Source organism: Gavia stellata, chromosome 18 (assembly GCF_030936135.1).
Source record: "Gavia stellata isolate bGavSte3 chromosome 18, bGavSte3.hap2, whole genome shotgun sequence".
NCBI lineage: Eukaryota > Metazoa > Chordata > Aves > Gaviiformes > Gaviidae > Gavia > Gavia stellata.
In genome coordinates this window covers 381,570-397,505 of record NC_082611.1, presented here as the reverse complement: position 1 = coordinate 397,505, position 15,936 = coordinate 381,570, and the positions used below count along the sequence as shown (strand labels likewise).

Genomic DNA, 15,936 nt, shown 5'->3' with positions numbered 1-15,936 from the left:
TTTTACAAATTATGCCTGTAGATTAAATACGACCTTAATTTATTTAGAAGCCCAGACCAGAAGTTATTACTGTTTTTCTTGACAGTAAATGAAATCTTTTCAATCACATCGCTTTTTTTTTCAAGAGGCAGAAATGATAAATGATAAAAGCCCATAACTTGTGCCAGTAATCACATAGACATGCTTCTAGCCCTGATAGAGATTTCTTTCATTGTTTTGGGGAAGTCGTGTCTTTTACACCTTACTTTCCACAAATATATTGGGATTACTGGGTTTGTTGTGATTTTAGTATTCTATATGTGTGTTACATACATTTTCTAAGATTGGTATTTCATTATCTGATACAAAGAAAAACTTAACAGCTAACAGACAGGAAAGCTAACGCCATTTTAAAGTTTTCTCCCTTTGCATTGGATTTATAGTCCACTACTCTTACTAAAAAAAAAAAAAGTTTGCAGTTTCATTAGAGGTATGGGTTAACTCCGTTTTCATCAACGTGTGCAGATCTTTTCTCCTATGGGGAAGATATTTTTTCTCTGCCATCTGCTGATTCATACGTGCTTATGTGGTACAGGATTCTCTGGCAAAGGTTTGCGAGTTTCTCAGAACTCCAGTCATGTGACAGTGTTACTAACAACAGACTGGAAAGCTAACGCTTCCTCTCTTGAGAATTCCGGGAAAAAGGAGGAAAAGAAGAAGGATTTTTTTTTATGCTCTTTTTTTTCCTGAGCAACAGCAAAGGCACTTGTGTTCTTTTCAAAAGATCTGTGCTCAGTCATGTTTTGTCTGTTCCCAAAATGTGAAAAGGTCGGCTCTTGAGCAATAGTTTTCTGGAGCATTTATGAGAAATGCGTCTTTCAAGTATGTCCTTTATTACTAGATGTGCAGTAACTGCCTCGGAGGAGGTCACAAAAGAGTTTCCATTCTAATCTTCTGGTTTCACTAGCTATGTTCTTATCCCTTAACCTCTAAGACTGAAATTTTTCATGTTTAATCTTTAGAAGCTTGTTTTAAAGACTGGTCAGTCATGCACGTGAGAATGGAAGAAATGTGGTATCATTAAACATGACTTTTCTGACAAGCGCAGAAACTTGGATTGTGCGGTAATTGCCTTGGTCTGAATCTGCCATACCAAAGTAAAGAGTCGTCATAAGTGAAGTGCTAGTACTTCTAAATATACTGAAAAAAATTAAGATTCTATTGCTACATTTCACAACAGTTTGATTGGTGTAGATATGTTTATTAATAAAAGGTGTGGTCTTCTTTATAAAGAAGTGATTTTTGTGTCCGTTACTCAACTGAGAAAGAGTCTGGCTGTTGCCTACCTTGTGTTTATTCTGTTTGAGTATTTGACAAGAAATATTTAGCAGCTGTGCTTGAGAATCTTCCCAGTTTTAGAGATTGCAGGTTTTTGAGGGGATATGGCTTTGGTAGCATGCCTCTGGGGCTGCACATCCTTAAATGTATACAGCGCCCACATGCATACTTCCAAAAGGTCATTAAATTTTTCCTAAGCTAATCACTTAACAAGTTTATACCACAGCAGAGTTGCTGATCCCTTGCCAATTCCTTTTGTCGTGTGTGCTGGTGAAACTCAAATCTGTTAGAAGTGTCAAAGGTGGTTCTGCTGTGGTAGCTGGAGCAGAGGGTATTTGAACCAGCATCAACAAACACATTTCAATGGTCTCTTCTACTTCAGAATCTAACAAAAGTTCTGCAGAAAGCCCAACACCGCTGTCCTGCTAAAGGCGATCTTCTGAGAAGTTCTCTGCTCTTTACTCAGTCACACAGAGAGAACCATGAGGTTTTGAAATCAAAAATATCATGCCACCTGGGAACTTGGCAGATGTAAGCAGAGCAACTGTAGCATGCAGGTAGTAAGGACACCGTGTCTTGACTCGGAGATTAGAAAGTACCAAGAGCATGAGAGGAAGGGACAAAAGGGTTGTGTATTAACAGACAATGTGCTGCTGAACAAGTTTTTTCCCTTTTTATACTGAATGCAAAGTCATGGTTATTCCATAGTAGTTAGCATGACTTCACCTACAAATTTACCAAAATTTTAAATGCATCACATACATTTCTAGTGATACGAAAGCTGGTAGCCGTATCTAATCCAGAATATGATCTTCCACTAAGTGGCTATGTTGCATCAGCGAAAGAATCTTGGGAAAATAAGGTTTTTGAAAGTCTTAAATTAATTATTTCATCTGTTTTCAGTTTACTTAAGCAGCTTTGCTATGCTTAAATAATTCTAATATATAAAAGCTGCATAATTTTCTTTCTCCGAAGTTGTGCTGGTTATATCATGATTAGGTATGTGTTTTACAACTTCTTTCTAATTATTTACTGGTATAATGAATCTGCATTCTGTTGAAGCAAGGCTTAGAGGTCTTTGCTAAAGTCTTTTTCAAGAGGATGATTTTCTTATTATCTAGGGTACTGGTGGTAGGACTTGGGGAAAATGTTTTGGTCAATAGGTCAGACACTTCATTCTTAAATCCTCTCAGTTGTCTTGAGTGGAATCGTAGGGCCGTGGTGACATGTTGATTGTCAATGATTTTGGTCTAGTGCTTACCCTTTTAGTGTTTCACATATGAGCAGCTTTGCTTTTCTAGTAGCTGAAAAGAGTAGGTCCACTGCCCGTGTCAGTCGAGTATCCTCTGTAATTAAAACTTTGCAGAAAAGTCTCCTAGGTCATTTGTATTATCCTTATTCTTCTACACTTCTCGCTGTTCCCTGAGCTAACTTGAGGGGGATCAGGCACTGCAGGGGATCTGAATCCTAAAATCTGGTGCAGCAGTAGGAAGAACTACACCCTTACCTTAACTGGGACACTGCTATAAGCTTATAATAACGTTTTCTGTTGGCAGAATTTCAGCACAGCTTGTCCTGCTGAACCTGGCCAGTGTCAACGATGGCAAGACTCCCAAGTGCTGCACCACATACCCTGTGGATCCTTTTCTTTTCGTATACAACAAATGAAGGTACGTTTGTCAATGTTTTAAATTGTTATACTGAAGTTTTTATCGACAGCATTTTCCCATGACTAGTAGGCAACACTATTACCATTAATTAACTAACACAAAATGTGTAGCTTCAAATGTCAGAAATACCTGTATACTAAAATAAATGCTTAGATTTTTTTTCTTTTTGTTGACCTTTTCCATAAGGGCAAGAAGAAATAGGAATTTTCAGGAAGGAGGAACTGAGGTTTGGAAAGTCATCTCCCTGCTTCCCCATTATCTAATCTCCATTGGAGACCTTGCTGCAAACAAGGTGCTCAGCAATAACCCAGGGACATCTTTGTGGAAATCCCGTAGGAGTAGAAAGCACTAGTCTCTCATTTGCTTATTTTCGTAACTGCCACTGTTCATCATGCAGAACCTTGAGGGAGCTGTGCTCATGAAATGGAGCCTGTAGCTCTACTGTTAAAGGGCATCTGTCAGTTTGTGTTCTCCAAAGTGTGCAGAGTTGCTAAGTTGGGTAATTTAGTTGACTGGATTTGAACAAACTTTGTAGGCGCTTGCTGTGAGACATTACGTGCTTTGACTTGTGCCTGTACAGGGGCAGATGACTGACATGTGATGGTCTGGCAGGACGTGTAGCTGCATTAGGGCTTAATGCTGCTGGTTATTTTCTGAAGTTCAAGTGGCATGGGCTGAATATGGAAATTGTTTTTTCCTTGTATCTTTTATGATATTTGATTATAAAGACAAGTTAGATATATAAAATCATGTTTTCTGACAATGCATTTTTATTCTCCGGAAAATGAATCTTACATTTTGCTTTCTGTAGTTTTTAAGTAGTTCCACAGTAGTCTACAGATTTTTGGTGTTCTTTCTTTTTTTTTTTTAAAAGCAAACCAAAATAGTTAAAAGAAAAATAAAAAGAGACCATCTCTAAAAAAGAAGGTTTATTAGCTACTTTCTTATGTACTGTGAACTAATATAATATGAAATAATGAGAAAGATCAAGGTTTGCAAGAGCGCATTGGCTGGGTCATCTAATCTAGATAATCCCACGTTTTCTGTAAATTATCAAGGTTTAATTTTATAGATTATTTTTTTTCCCCCCTAGTTAACTACACGTTTTAAGTTTCTTCAGCATGGTATTCTAGTTGAGGATTAAAAAAGAAATCCAGTATTTCAGTTCCCTTTTTTAACTACACGAACTGAAAACAAACTCTGTACTCTATGTGGTTTCAAAAGGAAATTCTCAAATATCTGAGGTTTAAAGAAAATACAGTGTACCAGAGATGGAAAAGGAAGAAGGTCCCAGGAAAAGAATACAGAAGATAATTTAGAATCCTGGAAAGACATGAGGAGACTGAAAGGCAAGATAAAGTAAAGCTGCTAATCATCATAGCTTAACACAGCAGGAAGAGCTTCATTTAATTGGCATATTCTTGAAAGTGTAAGATCATTAACACATTGAAAAATAATGACATTCATCTGTAAAGGGCTTAAAATGTTAGTACTTCTTCTAAAAGTACATCTCAAAGTGGAAAAAAAAAGAAACTAAAAACACAAATGGCAACCAAATATAAACAACAGCAACAGCATAAATAGGTAATGGTTCTTTTAAAATAAATGAGCAGTGTGACTGTTAACAGTATTGCGGAAGTTTAATCTTCAACTTGCTGTTTTTCTGATGATTCTTGGGGTTTTTGGAAGAGTTAGGGACCATGCAGAACAAAAGGGAACTAAATGTGGTGCTGCCATCCAGAAAGGATATGAGAGTGATAGTTCTTATCTACAAGTTAAATATCTAGCCTTAGTAACTAAAACAAACCAAATTTTTTTCTAAATATTTGAACACTAATGAAACCATGAGCTGCAGTCACTTCTAGGTTTATAACCAGTCAATATACCAGACAATGTAGATTATGGTTTTTGTAGAATTTTTAAATGATTCCTTGACATTGCCATATGTCCTCATTTGTGTCAGTGAGCCTCACTGAGGTTATTAAGCTTACTCAAGTGATCCAGGACTGCTTGGTAGTCAAGTTTTATGAGAGGCCTTTTAGAAAGGCAAGTGAAAGCAATGTGTGGATTTTAACAAGGGTGAAAGACCATACACTGTCAGTACTAAACAATTAAGTGTTTCTTTGAGTCATGTTTTTTTCTGAAGTACCAGAGGGTCTGGTGGTAGATCCCATTGTATGTAACGTATCATGTCCTCTAAAAGGCATCTGACCATCATGTTTATTACATTTGCAGATACTGGACTGTATCACAGTATGCAGAAGTTACATCAGAACAAATAACATGAGTGGACTACAGAAAAGTAGAAATGTAGGAAGGATAAAATGAAATTAGGTGGTTTTGACAACAAAAGGTTTTGCTTGGGAGGAATAATCTGAAACTTAGGTACCCATTGGAAAGAATAAGTCTGTGAAGCAGCAGTGGCTGAAGGACAGGGACCTTACGGGATGTGAATTGTTGGCAACTTAATCTTGAATTTGCAATGTAAATTACAAGAATGGAGAGTGAGTAATGTGCTGGGTCATGTAAACAAAATTATTTACATACTATGGAGAAATGAAATAATGTCTTTATATGGCCTTTGGATAATTGCTACAGGAAACCTTCTAGCAGAATCCCTTAGGAAACGATCAGAAAAATATCAATTAATAGGATTCTAAAAACCAGCCAAAGCTATCCTAAGTTTTTATAGGGAGTTGAGATGTAGAGCAGGAGGGAAGGATTTAGATCTGTACAACTTGTGCAAGAAAAGGGAGATCTTGTTAATATTTACCAGTAACAGAGAAGTCAAACATCAACAAAGGCAAAGAACTGTCTGGGATGATAAAAGTATTAGCTATTTCTGACTGTTTCATTCAGAAATGATCACATTCCAGTACCACATTTGGCACACTGTTAGTCCTAATAACAGCATGGCCTTACTCTCACATAGCTCCTCCTCTCCTGTTCCTTGTTTCACTCATGTGGAGTGCATTGAAATAACGGAAAATGAGGCTGGAAGGGATACTGAGGATTGTGTATTCCATTTCCCTTTCCAGTTCTAACAAGGATATTTTGACCAATGTTTTCTATTTTTTCCTTAAATACTGCCAGTGAAGGAGATTGTAGACGCGACATGGGGAGTGCAGAGACTTTGGGCTTTTCTGTACCCTCTCAATGCCTGGAACAATGTGACTCTAAATCTCTCCAGGTCTCCAAACACTATCGTAACAATGAAAAGTAGAGAAGACAGAACAGGAAATGCAGAGTGAAATTAAGAAAAGGTGTATACTAGAAGCCTGTGACAGGAAGATCATCTAGGTGATGGCAAACTGCTCTGGGGAGGCAGAGGGCATGCATTTGGGAAGCTTAGAACCATTGTAGATAAAGCATGAGTACATTCGTGTAGGCAGTGGTCTTGGTCTGACTCTGTTAATTATCTGCATTTTGGCTTTTGAACCTTTTGTATTTAACACATAGGATGATGCTGTTTTATAATTAAATGTTGATGTATTTTAGATAGAGCTATCACAATCAGATTTTCTATGCTTGGAAGACTGCGTTGGATGAGTTGTGCCTTTCTATTTCAATATTACTACTGCAGTCCTTCTTCCTCTCCACGACCGTAGACATTGTCTCCAGAAAGGTGGAGACCTTTGGTGACATGCATCTCTTTCCATTTACCCAGAACATGAAAAATAACAATGCTTTCACTTAATATATAGAGGGTTGGTAGCTCTGTTTAGATGGAAAAGTTAATGTTTCTGCTTAGTCCAATTTATTATTTTGATTCTCTTCTCATTGCGTGCTGCTTCTCCCTAGTTATGGCTGCAGGACATGCACAGGAATTTGCATGCTTCACTGACTATGACAAAGAGCTGATTTGTCACTGGAAGGTGCCTGCACAAACAAATTGTTCCAAAGAATTCCTGCTCTACTACAGGAAGGAATTTTTTTTTCTGCCGTAAGTGTTAAGATGTTACATTATCATTGTTGGAACTTCGTATATCCTATAGCCATTACCAGCTTTGATTCCCCCCCTCTGCCATGGGTGTCTGGGACAAACAGTAATCCAGATTATTATTCTTGCCAGGAGGAACGTGGGTTGCTGCAATTAACAGCATACTCTGTTCAGTGGGCTACTCTTCTGCAGACCTCTCTGCACTCTTAGTACAGAGGAGTGATCAAGTTCTACTTGTAGGAGTGGTGGGGCTCTCATAAGTTTACTCAATCTTCATTTCATGCAAAATTTTACCTCCTTCAGGAGAAATCTTACCTGATTTTCCAGACTGTACCCTCTGTGAAAGGTACTCTCCCCTAGAGCCCAGGTGATTATCTCTGCATACAGTTTAACTCCATGTTCAAGCACAGACTGTTGTCCCCGTCCTGCAGCAGGGCCAGTCGTCACCTCCTACAAAGGAAGATGCATCTGGGCTCTCCTGTTTCTCTCCATATGATTTTTCCACACAGACATGCAAATAACCTCACTTCGTACACTATAGTAATCCTGTTCCTATACTAGCAAGCTGTCAGTCCGCTCCTTCAGAGGTTGAAGTGTGACAAAGGGTGTTAATTTGTCCTCTTGGGATCAATCCTTAGCCTTTCTGTCAAGCTTTTCATTTGTGTGATACAGATATCCAAGGGGTGTTTGGGGAGGGTGGGTTGTTTGGGAGTTTGGGGGAGCTCAGTTTTGGTTTAGATTTGTTTGGGCTAAACGTTTCTAGGAACTCAGCTTGGTTGTCTCGGATTTGATTAGCACTACCCATTGGGAAGCTTGATTTCACCCTTTCAAGAAATAGTGTGCCACACTCTAAACATCACATAATTTTCTGCCTGTTTTTCAGAAATCACGTGTGTGTCCCTGAGAATGGAAAAGACAGTTTAAGGTGCACTTGCACAATATGTCCAGATTATTTTGTATCGGGCCTCACCTATATTCTAGCTCTACAGTTCAATGGGACTGCTATGTGGAATTACAGTGTTACACCAGCCCTGGTTGGTAAGAAACTGTTTACTTTGTCACTAGGACATCTGGTTCCAGGCTTTGCAATCCTAGCTATCTCCTCATTCGTGTCACTGGAACAGTTTTTCCTTATCAGAGGTGAAAAGTGCCAAGCTGGCTTAAATGCAAAATCCATTTAGCTTAGAAACCTGATTCTGGGGTAGACTCTTTAAGGAAAGAGTATAAATAACGGGGCAAGCAGAGAGTGATTCTTCCTCTAGCTGTAGCCTCCCAGCTGCCAGCCAGCAGTAGCTTGGGGGCTTAGACGTGTCTTTAGTGCATTTTACTTGTGGCTGTAGAACTCAAGGATGAAGAGGAATGTGCTAGTTCCAGTTTCCTGAAAGACGCTAGGCTATGCCTACTGAAATTTCTTCCATTCGTGTCTCTACTTTGATTTTTCATGCTAGTTGAATCATCCCCCTGACAGAGATTTTTACAGCAATTGCTATTGGATTATAACGACCAGTGATAAAAAGTTAATGACTCTGCTCTTTCACAGGATAGAGGATAGATACAGTTCATGTCTCTCTTTAGGCGCCTCATTTGTTTAGAACAGTGTGCTTGTTCATAATACTTGTCACCTCAAGCACTCAGAGAAATCATTCACATACCTTAGGCAGGCATTCATCTGCATTGATGAGCTGGTTCTTTTCAGAATACTTGACTGTCACTGCTGCTTATCAGCAGAATAAGCAGGAGCCTGCATCAGTTTCTAAGAGACGGGTAGCCGGGACAGCCTGGCTGTGAAGTTGTCAGAAGCTCTGTGCCTACCCCGCGGCACAGCATGCTGTTGTGAGGGCGGAGGTTGTTCCCATTTTTCCAGGCTGAAAGCTGCATCCAGTGCACCAAAAGGTTGAACTTGCAGTTTGTTCAGCCAGCTTGAAGATTCAGTGCTTGTTAATGAATACCTCGCAGTTGCTCTGGTTTGGCCTCTATATCCTTGTGCTACAGCATAGTGAAAAGGGCTCCATGCATTGACTGCGATGAGATTCTGGTCTCTGGTGAATGTTTGTCTCTCTGCTTCTCTCCATCAATGCTTTCCCATTGCCATGTTCTCCTTAATTGTATTTTTTAACATACAGTTAAGCCAAGGGCCCCCAAAAATCTTACCATTGAGAAAGTTGAAAATGGTAATTTCAATCTGAGCTGGGAGGAGAGCTACTCTCCTCCATCCATGCTCTATGGACAGCCGGTCATCTATGAAGTGAAATACTGGAGGAAGCAGCACCCAACAGAGGTAAGAGACAGCCAGTCTCTTCATTTTCTGTCTCTCTGGAGCTTTCAGGTTTAAAAAATCCTCTGAAAAGTCTTGAAAACATTTAATGAATAATGGTGTAAGGGCCAGCCAGGACAAGTCCCACAATGTTCCTGATCACACACCTGCCACAGGTCACATTGCCACAAGGTGGTTCAGCTGGGCTTTAAAGGATTGAAACTCTTCTGACTGCCACCCCAAAATGATCTGCTGCTCACAGTAGGCAGGGCGGAGATTGAAAACACAGTGCTTCTGTTCCCTGGACTTCATTTGCTCCTCAGACATCAGGAAGCTGGAGGCTGTTCAGGACTCTGTGGCGCACCTGAGGCATTTCAGACACCCTCCTGAACAATGCAGCACTTAAGGGCTGGGCTTCTTCTGGTAGGGGAAGAACATGCATGGTGGCATGTCACAAATACTGCCTGCTAATGACAACAAAACACAGTTATCACACACAGCAGATTAGGTATAGAGTCATTCATTTGCTCATTTCTGAAAGGTCACTGAAACATGTAACACTGGTGTTACTTAATTGCTGTCACTAACCCTTCACCTCATAAAGAAATCAAGAGTGAACTTTCTCACTTTCTTTTCAGGTTTCTGTAAAAGCAATTAACTACAAGGCAAAAAGCTTTGAAATTACTGCAAGCTCCTTGAGGAGAGGCTATGATTATGTTGCAAGTGTAAGGTGTAACTATACAGACTATCCGGCCTACTGGAGTGAATGGAGTGAAGAAGTTGAATTTCACTGTGGTAAGTATTGTAACAAATAGCAGCTTGATAAAAGGATGGTATCGTTTTATAAACCATATCATATATGCCCTGCCTCTCTCCTCTCAGAGGAGAGTTATGGAATCATCATCTTCATCCTTTTGAATCTATTGTGGAGACATCTGTAAAGGCTTCCAAAGAGAAGAGACGTAAAAAGGCAGCTCCTGGGGAAACTAAGGAAGAGAAGACCAAGGGAAGTTGTATTGTTTAGCCTTGTGAAAAAAAGGCTGAAAGGGGATGTGTTTATTCTCTATAAATATTTCATGAAGGAGACACCAGGGAAGGAGAAGAGATATTTAAACTAAAGAACAACATTGACGTAAGAGCAAGCGGGTATAAATGTACAAGAGCTATTTAGGCTGCAAATTAAGTAATACTTCAACCGTCAGAGGGCTGAGGACTTATAAAAATCTGTGAAGAGCAACAGAAAGGCAAGAGGCATAGCTGCACTACAATGGAGATGATAATGCCATTTTAGGGACTGTGTGACAGGCTTGTCCCTGAGAGCTGACAAACGGCCTCAGTACACAGTACACGTTGGCTCTCCCAGCTCCTAACACTCACAGTGACTGACTGCAGTACCTGCATTGACCTTTCAGACATGCCACACACCATCACCACTGGTAGCTGTGTATGTTCTGTTATTTATCTGCTGGAGGCTTTATTTTACATCCTCTCAAGGAGCTTTGTTTTTTTTTTAAGGTGCAAAAGAAGAGCAATGAATTTGGTATTGCCAGTACTTGTATTTCTACGCACATACACATCTAAATATGTATGTTTATTTAACAGATTACCAAGTAACAGCTGAAGACATTCTGCAGATGGCCGTTCCCATATCCTGCATACTGATCATGGCAGTATCTGTAATTTGTTACTTCGGTTTTACCAAGTATGTATCATGCTGTTCACAGGTTTTATAGGGTAGCAGTTTGCACAGATACCAGTATTCCTATTGATTAGCTGAATGTCCAGTCGTACAGGAATGTAATGCTTTGTTTTTCCTCACCACCTTTATCTTGCTCTCTATGAGCAAATGTTTTATAAACATGAATGAGTTGACTCTGTCATTTTCTGAACAGATAACTGAATATTCTCTATTAATCTTACTAGAATGGGCTTGTTACAGCATCCAAAACAGGCTGCAGTTATGGGGTTTGTCAGTTTTGGACCCCAGTCTTTGATGGAGTTCCAGTAACGATGGTTAAATATCTGTATTTCTTTTTACATTTTTTAGTGGTAATGTGAAAGTGGGATCCTATCTGTTTCTCACATCATTTCAAACATGATTAGAAGAACATATGACTGTGGTTGTGCAGAGCAGTCACGCACCAAACATACAAACATCTTTGCACTAGTTTAATGAAAAGCAGCACTTGGAGATGCACAGAACAAGCGTTTCCTGTTGCTGCAATGCAGATGGCTAAGAGGGAGAGAAGAACAAAAGAGGGAGGTGTACACTGATGAAGCCAAAATGCAGTCAAAGCAAACAATTTTAATTCTTCCCTTGCAGAGTGAAGAAAGAATGGTGGGATCAAATCCCAAATCCAGCAAAGAGCCATTTGGTCGTAAAAAATGTCAAGGTAATTTAAAGGCTTTGCAAAAAATATCTTTTCCTGATCACCAGAAGTAGAATATGTAATAAGTGCTATTGTCTGGCTAGTGCAGGGGATACTAAATACAATTCACATGTGTTCTAAATCTCATTTGTATCTTTATTAGTTTTCAGTTTTGTGCTACATTGATGAAATTAAGTTCCCTTTCCATGACTTAAAGCAGAGTCACATGGAAAACCAAATGTAAGTAAGATAAAGGAAAAAAAACCCTCTGCTTTACAGCATAAAGTAGTTTCCTATTACATAAACATTAACTGTCCTTTCCTTTTGACTTCCAAAAACAGAAGTTGCAAGAACTGTCTGGCTCAAAGTTTATCAAGCCAAAACTTCAAGGGAAAAGATAATATCAGAAATGTTGAGAAATCTTGCAGTTGCCACAGCACGTCTGCAGAGTGGTTTCCAAAAGGCAGCAGTGCAGTTTTAACCCCTGAGACAATTCTAGTTGAAGAGTCTATAGAAATCTGTGAATGTTTAACCGACATTGAGGCTGAGAGCCAGGAAGAGGCTAGTGACCAGATCCCCATATCTGAGCCTTGTGAGAGCAGTGTCATTGCTTTCAGAGAGCACACTGAACACAATGATGCACTAGCTAGCATGTTTATTGAGCTCCTGGCAGATGAAAACAACATGCAAGACAATAAAGACCCAGACATCATCACAGGTGAGAATAAAACCTTTGAGAAACTTGAGTCAGAAAATCCATCACAGCAAAATCCAGAAGAAAGTGCAGCCCAGAGTCAGCAGCCATGTGGTGTTTCTTACACAGTCTCCCTTTTCACCAAAGCCTCTCAAGATGACTACAATTGTAGTACAGCCAGCAAGAAGTCAGAACAATCAGAAGGATCCTTTGAATCTGGCTATCAGAGCTCCAGCATAAATTCTACTTCTCTGGATGCAAGAGATCTTCAACATATGGTTCATCAAAGCCTTTTTCCATGCAGTTTTGAAAGTCAGCATGACTCATGTGTTCTGATCCAGGAATCTCCAAATAAACCATCCTTTGGGACCAAAAAAGATAGAATAAACAACCCTGCACACGAGAGTTTTGATACCCTTGTGTCTCCATCCATGGGGCTGTGTAGCTCTGCATATAAGAGCTTTGACACCCTTATCTCTCCATCCATGGAGCCCTGTGGTTCTGCCTACAAGAGCTTTGACACCCTTATCTCTCCATCCATGGAGCCCTGTGGTTCTGCATACAAGAGCTTTGATATTCCTGTGTCTGCGTTCAAGGAACCAAGTAGCTCTGCATACAAGAGCTTTGATACCCTCATGTCTCAGTCTGTGGCTAACAGTAGCCTGACTCCATGTTTTGAAAATGTGTGCTCCTCACCACCTTTGGCACAGTTTTCAGAGACACCAGAACTTAGCTGCACAGATCAAATTTATCGACCCCCTAGCAATCAGACGTGTTATACCAACTACAGATCTCCTTGCACTGAGCTTGATTTTCAAAACACCTGTTCAGAACACACTGATTTTCCATCTTTCTCCACACATGCAAATGACAGTGCTTCAGCTTTCCTGCCAGAGGAAGAAATACATAAGCACGTAACATATCAAAATGTTGAAAAGAAAGGCAATACAATTTCTTGCCCCATTGGACCTCAAACATCTGGTTATCAACCTTTTGATAATGCAGTTAAATGTATTGGTACATACTGTGACAATGACAGTGTGGTTATCTCTAGGTCACTAGATGAACCCGTCATTCATCTTCTGTACAACAGCCTGAGAGAAACACCTCCAGATACCATGAGCTGTGAACCTGACCAGAGGACAGATGACCACAGATGTTTGACTGTACAGGGTTTTGACTGCAGCATTGTCCCAGGTTTAGCCTCTAGTGAGAATGTTGCGCAGACTAGTGATGGCAGCCTTTGGATCATCAACTCTAATGAGCTGTCTAGTGAGAGCAAAGATGAAAATACCAGCAGAGATGAACGGCTGTCGCATTTGTTAGAGCTGAACTGTCAAGATTTTAACAGCCGTGAAAGAGCTATAAAGGGGACAAAACGTACTAACTTTAACTACACGGATAAAGGAATGCAAGAGAGCAGCATTAACAGACTAAATACTGACTTTCACTGCCATACACACAACCACTTGAGGAAACTTGGAAGTGCAGGGGAAAATAAAGAGGTGATAAAGCATGTGGTGGGCAGGAGGTGTGGCTCAGCAGCTAGCTTACCAGAAGAATCACTGGACAGCAGTGGGCTAAACTTAGAAGGAAAAACTGCAGAGCCCCTGGAGCTCTTGGTCTCGGACAAGTTGTCACCTCCTCTTTTTGTGGATAACTCCTGTCCTGATTCTCACACCATTCACAGTGAGGGTTCCAGACTGGCACCTGCAGTTAAAAAAAGACCAGTAGAACTTTTGATGGAAAACAACAGGAAGAATGACAAAAAAATGAAACTTGTACCAGCCCATGCACAGGAGGACAACTGCTACATGAAGGTAGCCTAGACACCCTCGCCAAGACTGAACCAAACCAGTCTTTGGAAATAAACTGTACAGCAAATTGAAACGTTGTTTGTTCTTCCAATCTTACCTGAAGTGAGGGCTGCTACAGTTCAGGCATGGTTTCAGTGGGTTGTAACACTCATGCCTGCTGCAGGGCTGGCAACCGGTATGTGATACCGGCCCCTGGGGAGCATCAGGGGTTAGCATCTAACAATGGCAGCTACAACTCTGTCGGGGCAGCGAAGCCAGAGCTGAAGTTTCTCTGGCTGTCATTGTGCTCTAAAAGTGAGCAGCAGCTGCAGAAAGAGGGAGTTCTTAGTACAGCTCCTGTGGTTATTGCCCTGGCTCTGCATGTGGCTTGGGAAGCACAAAAAGGTGATGTGGAAGGTGCTGACACAGCTGGAAGGGACCTAGGTGCAGGTCAAAGGGGAAGTGACTGACTTCCACTGACAGCATCACACAGCTTCTGTAATTTATTTATTGGGGGAGAAGGGGAGGAGGGAGGTCCTGCGTGCCTAGCCCCAGCCTGGGGTGTATGTTTCTATACTTGCTCAATCAAGACCTGGAATAAAGATTACTGTCATTTGGGCTTAAGCAATGCTATTATTGATGATTAGTTTCTTATTCTGTAGAAGCAAGCAGAGTTATTTCATACTTCTACAGCTGTAAATGCAATCAGACATTTCTAAGGAGTGTTTTCCCAGAAGGTTTAGCCAGTTTATGGTCAGACTCCGTAAACTGATGGAGCATTTTTTTGGCTTCTTGTTCTTGTCCAGTCAGAATGAGAGTTATGCCTGGCAGCATATACTTCTTGTTGGATAATTGTTCCAAAAGTTTTACTCACGACTCTGAACTTTTCTAGGGCATTATCATATGTTTTGGTATGGTAAATTCCAGCCTAGTATGCTGACAGTGGCACAAAATAGTTAAGAACCGTTAAGTAATATAATGTGTATTTATATATGTGTATTGTCATTATTTAGAAAACCCTATTTGCATTGCCATTCATAAGGAAGGAAACCGTAATGCTAAGCACAGAAACAGGTTTAACATGTTTTGTAAGAAAGAATTTTGTACTGCAAATCTCTCTTCAAAGTTCAGGTTGGCCAAGTAGCAGAGGTATCTATGCATCAATTTCGCAGCGGTACAGAAGGGTGTGTAGGCCCTGGAAGGAGACTCTCAGTGAAGTGTCTGTATTTAGATGTGATAATATTTGTATAGGCACTGGCTTGTAGCTCACTTTCACTAAGGTGGTGGTGGTTAGTGAAAGATGTTAACTGCTTGTAGCTAAGGTGCTGATGAACATGTTATTTATTTGTTTTTACTGAAAATACCAGGCTGAATTTTATTTTCACTCAGGGGAGGTTTAATTCTATCAGAAATACTCTTTCTTTGCGTGAGGGCAGTCACTGCTGCACTAAACATCAGCACAAATTCTGTGAAGTGGGAGGGCTGTGAGGCAAACAGATGAAGAGGCTTTCCAGGACCCATCAACCAAACCCGCAGTGAAATGGTGGAATAGGAGGATGCGTAGAGGCCATGGTCTGCCTCATGGGTAAGCCGACTCACTTCCCTAAATCCAAGCAAAGTCAAGTTTAAGCAAAAGCTCACAGCTAGTTATTGCAGCTAACCGGAATGCATTACTCACTGTTTACTGTAGTAGCACAGGGCTGTTAAGGGAGGCCCAGGGACACCAGTGGTGCTTTCTTCCCCTTCTGCTCCTGCACTCTCCCTTGTGCTCTTTGAGAAATCCTCCTGGAAGGCTTGCACTTGGCTGGAGCAGCCAGGAGAGGTCTGCTCAGGCCAGGGTTGGAAAGCTGTTTGCTGCAGCGCTTCTCTGCTGAGCCCCAGCTTTGTTCTGCCTTT

The 15,936-nt window shown here is 40.6% G+C and overlaps 1 protein-coding gene across 2 annotated transcripts; it reads left to right on the top strand.

The window, feature by feature from the left end:
- The first annotated feature begins 2,881 nt into the window (after positions 1-2,881).
- On the top strand, positions 2,882-14,657 carry IL4R (interleukin 4 receptor). 2 transcript variants are annotated; one of them, XM_059826288.1, is made up of 9 exons: positions 2,882-2,987; positions 6,789-6,930; positions 7,811-7,965; positions 9,051-9,205; positions 9,820-9,976; positions 10,784-10,883; positions 11,505-11,574; positions 11,714-11,790; positions 11,892-14,657. In XM_059826288.1, the coding sequence occupies exons 1-9, from the start codon at positions 2,918-2,920 to the stop codon at positions 14,071-14,073; spliced, it is 3,108 nt and encodes a 1,035-aa protein (XP_059682271.1). In that variant the 5' UTR covers positions 2,882-2,917; the 3' UTR covers positions 14,074-14,657. The 2 variants fall into 2 exon arrangements, with proteins under 2 accessions (XP_059682271.1, XP_059682272.1); XM_059826289.1 differs by lacking the exons at positions 2,882-2,987; positions 6,789-6,930; positions 9,051-9,205 and having other exon boundaries at positions 7,884-7,965.
- Positions 14,658-15,936: the final 1,279 nt, after the last annotated feature.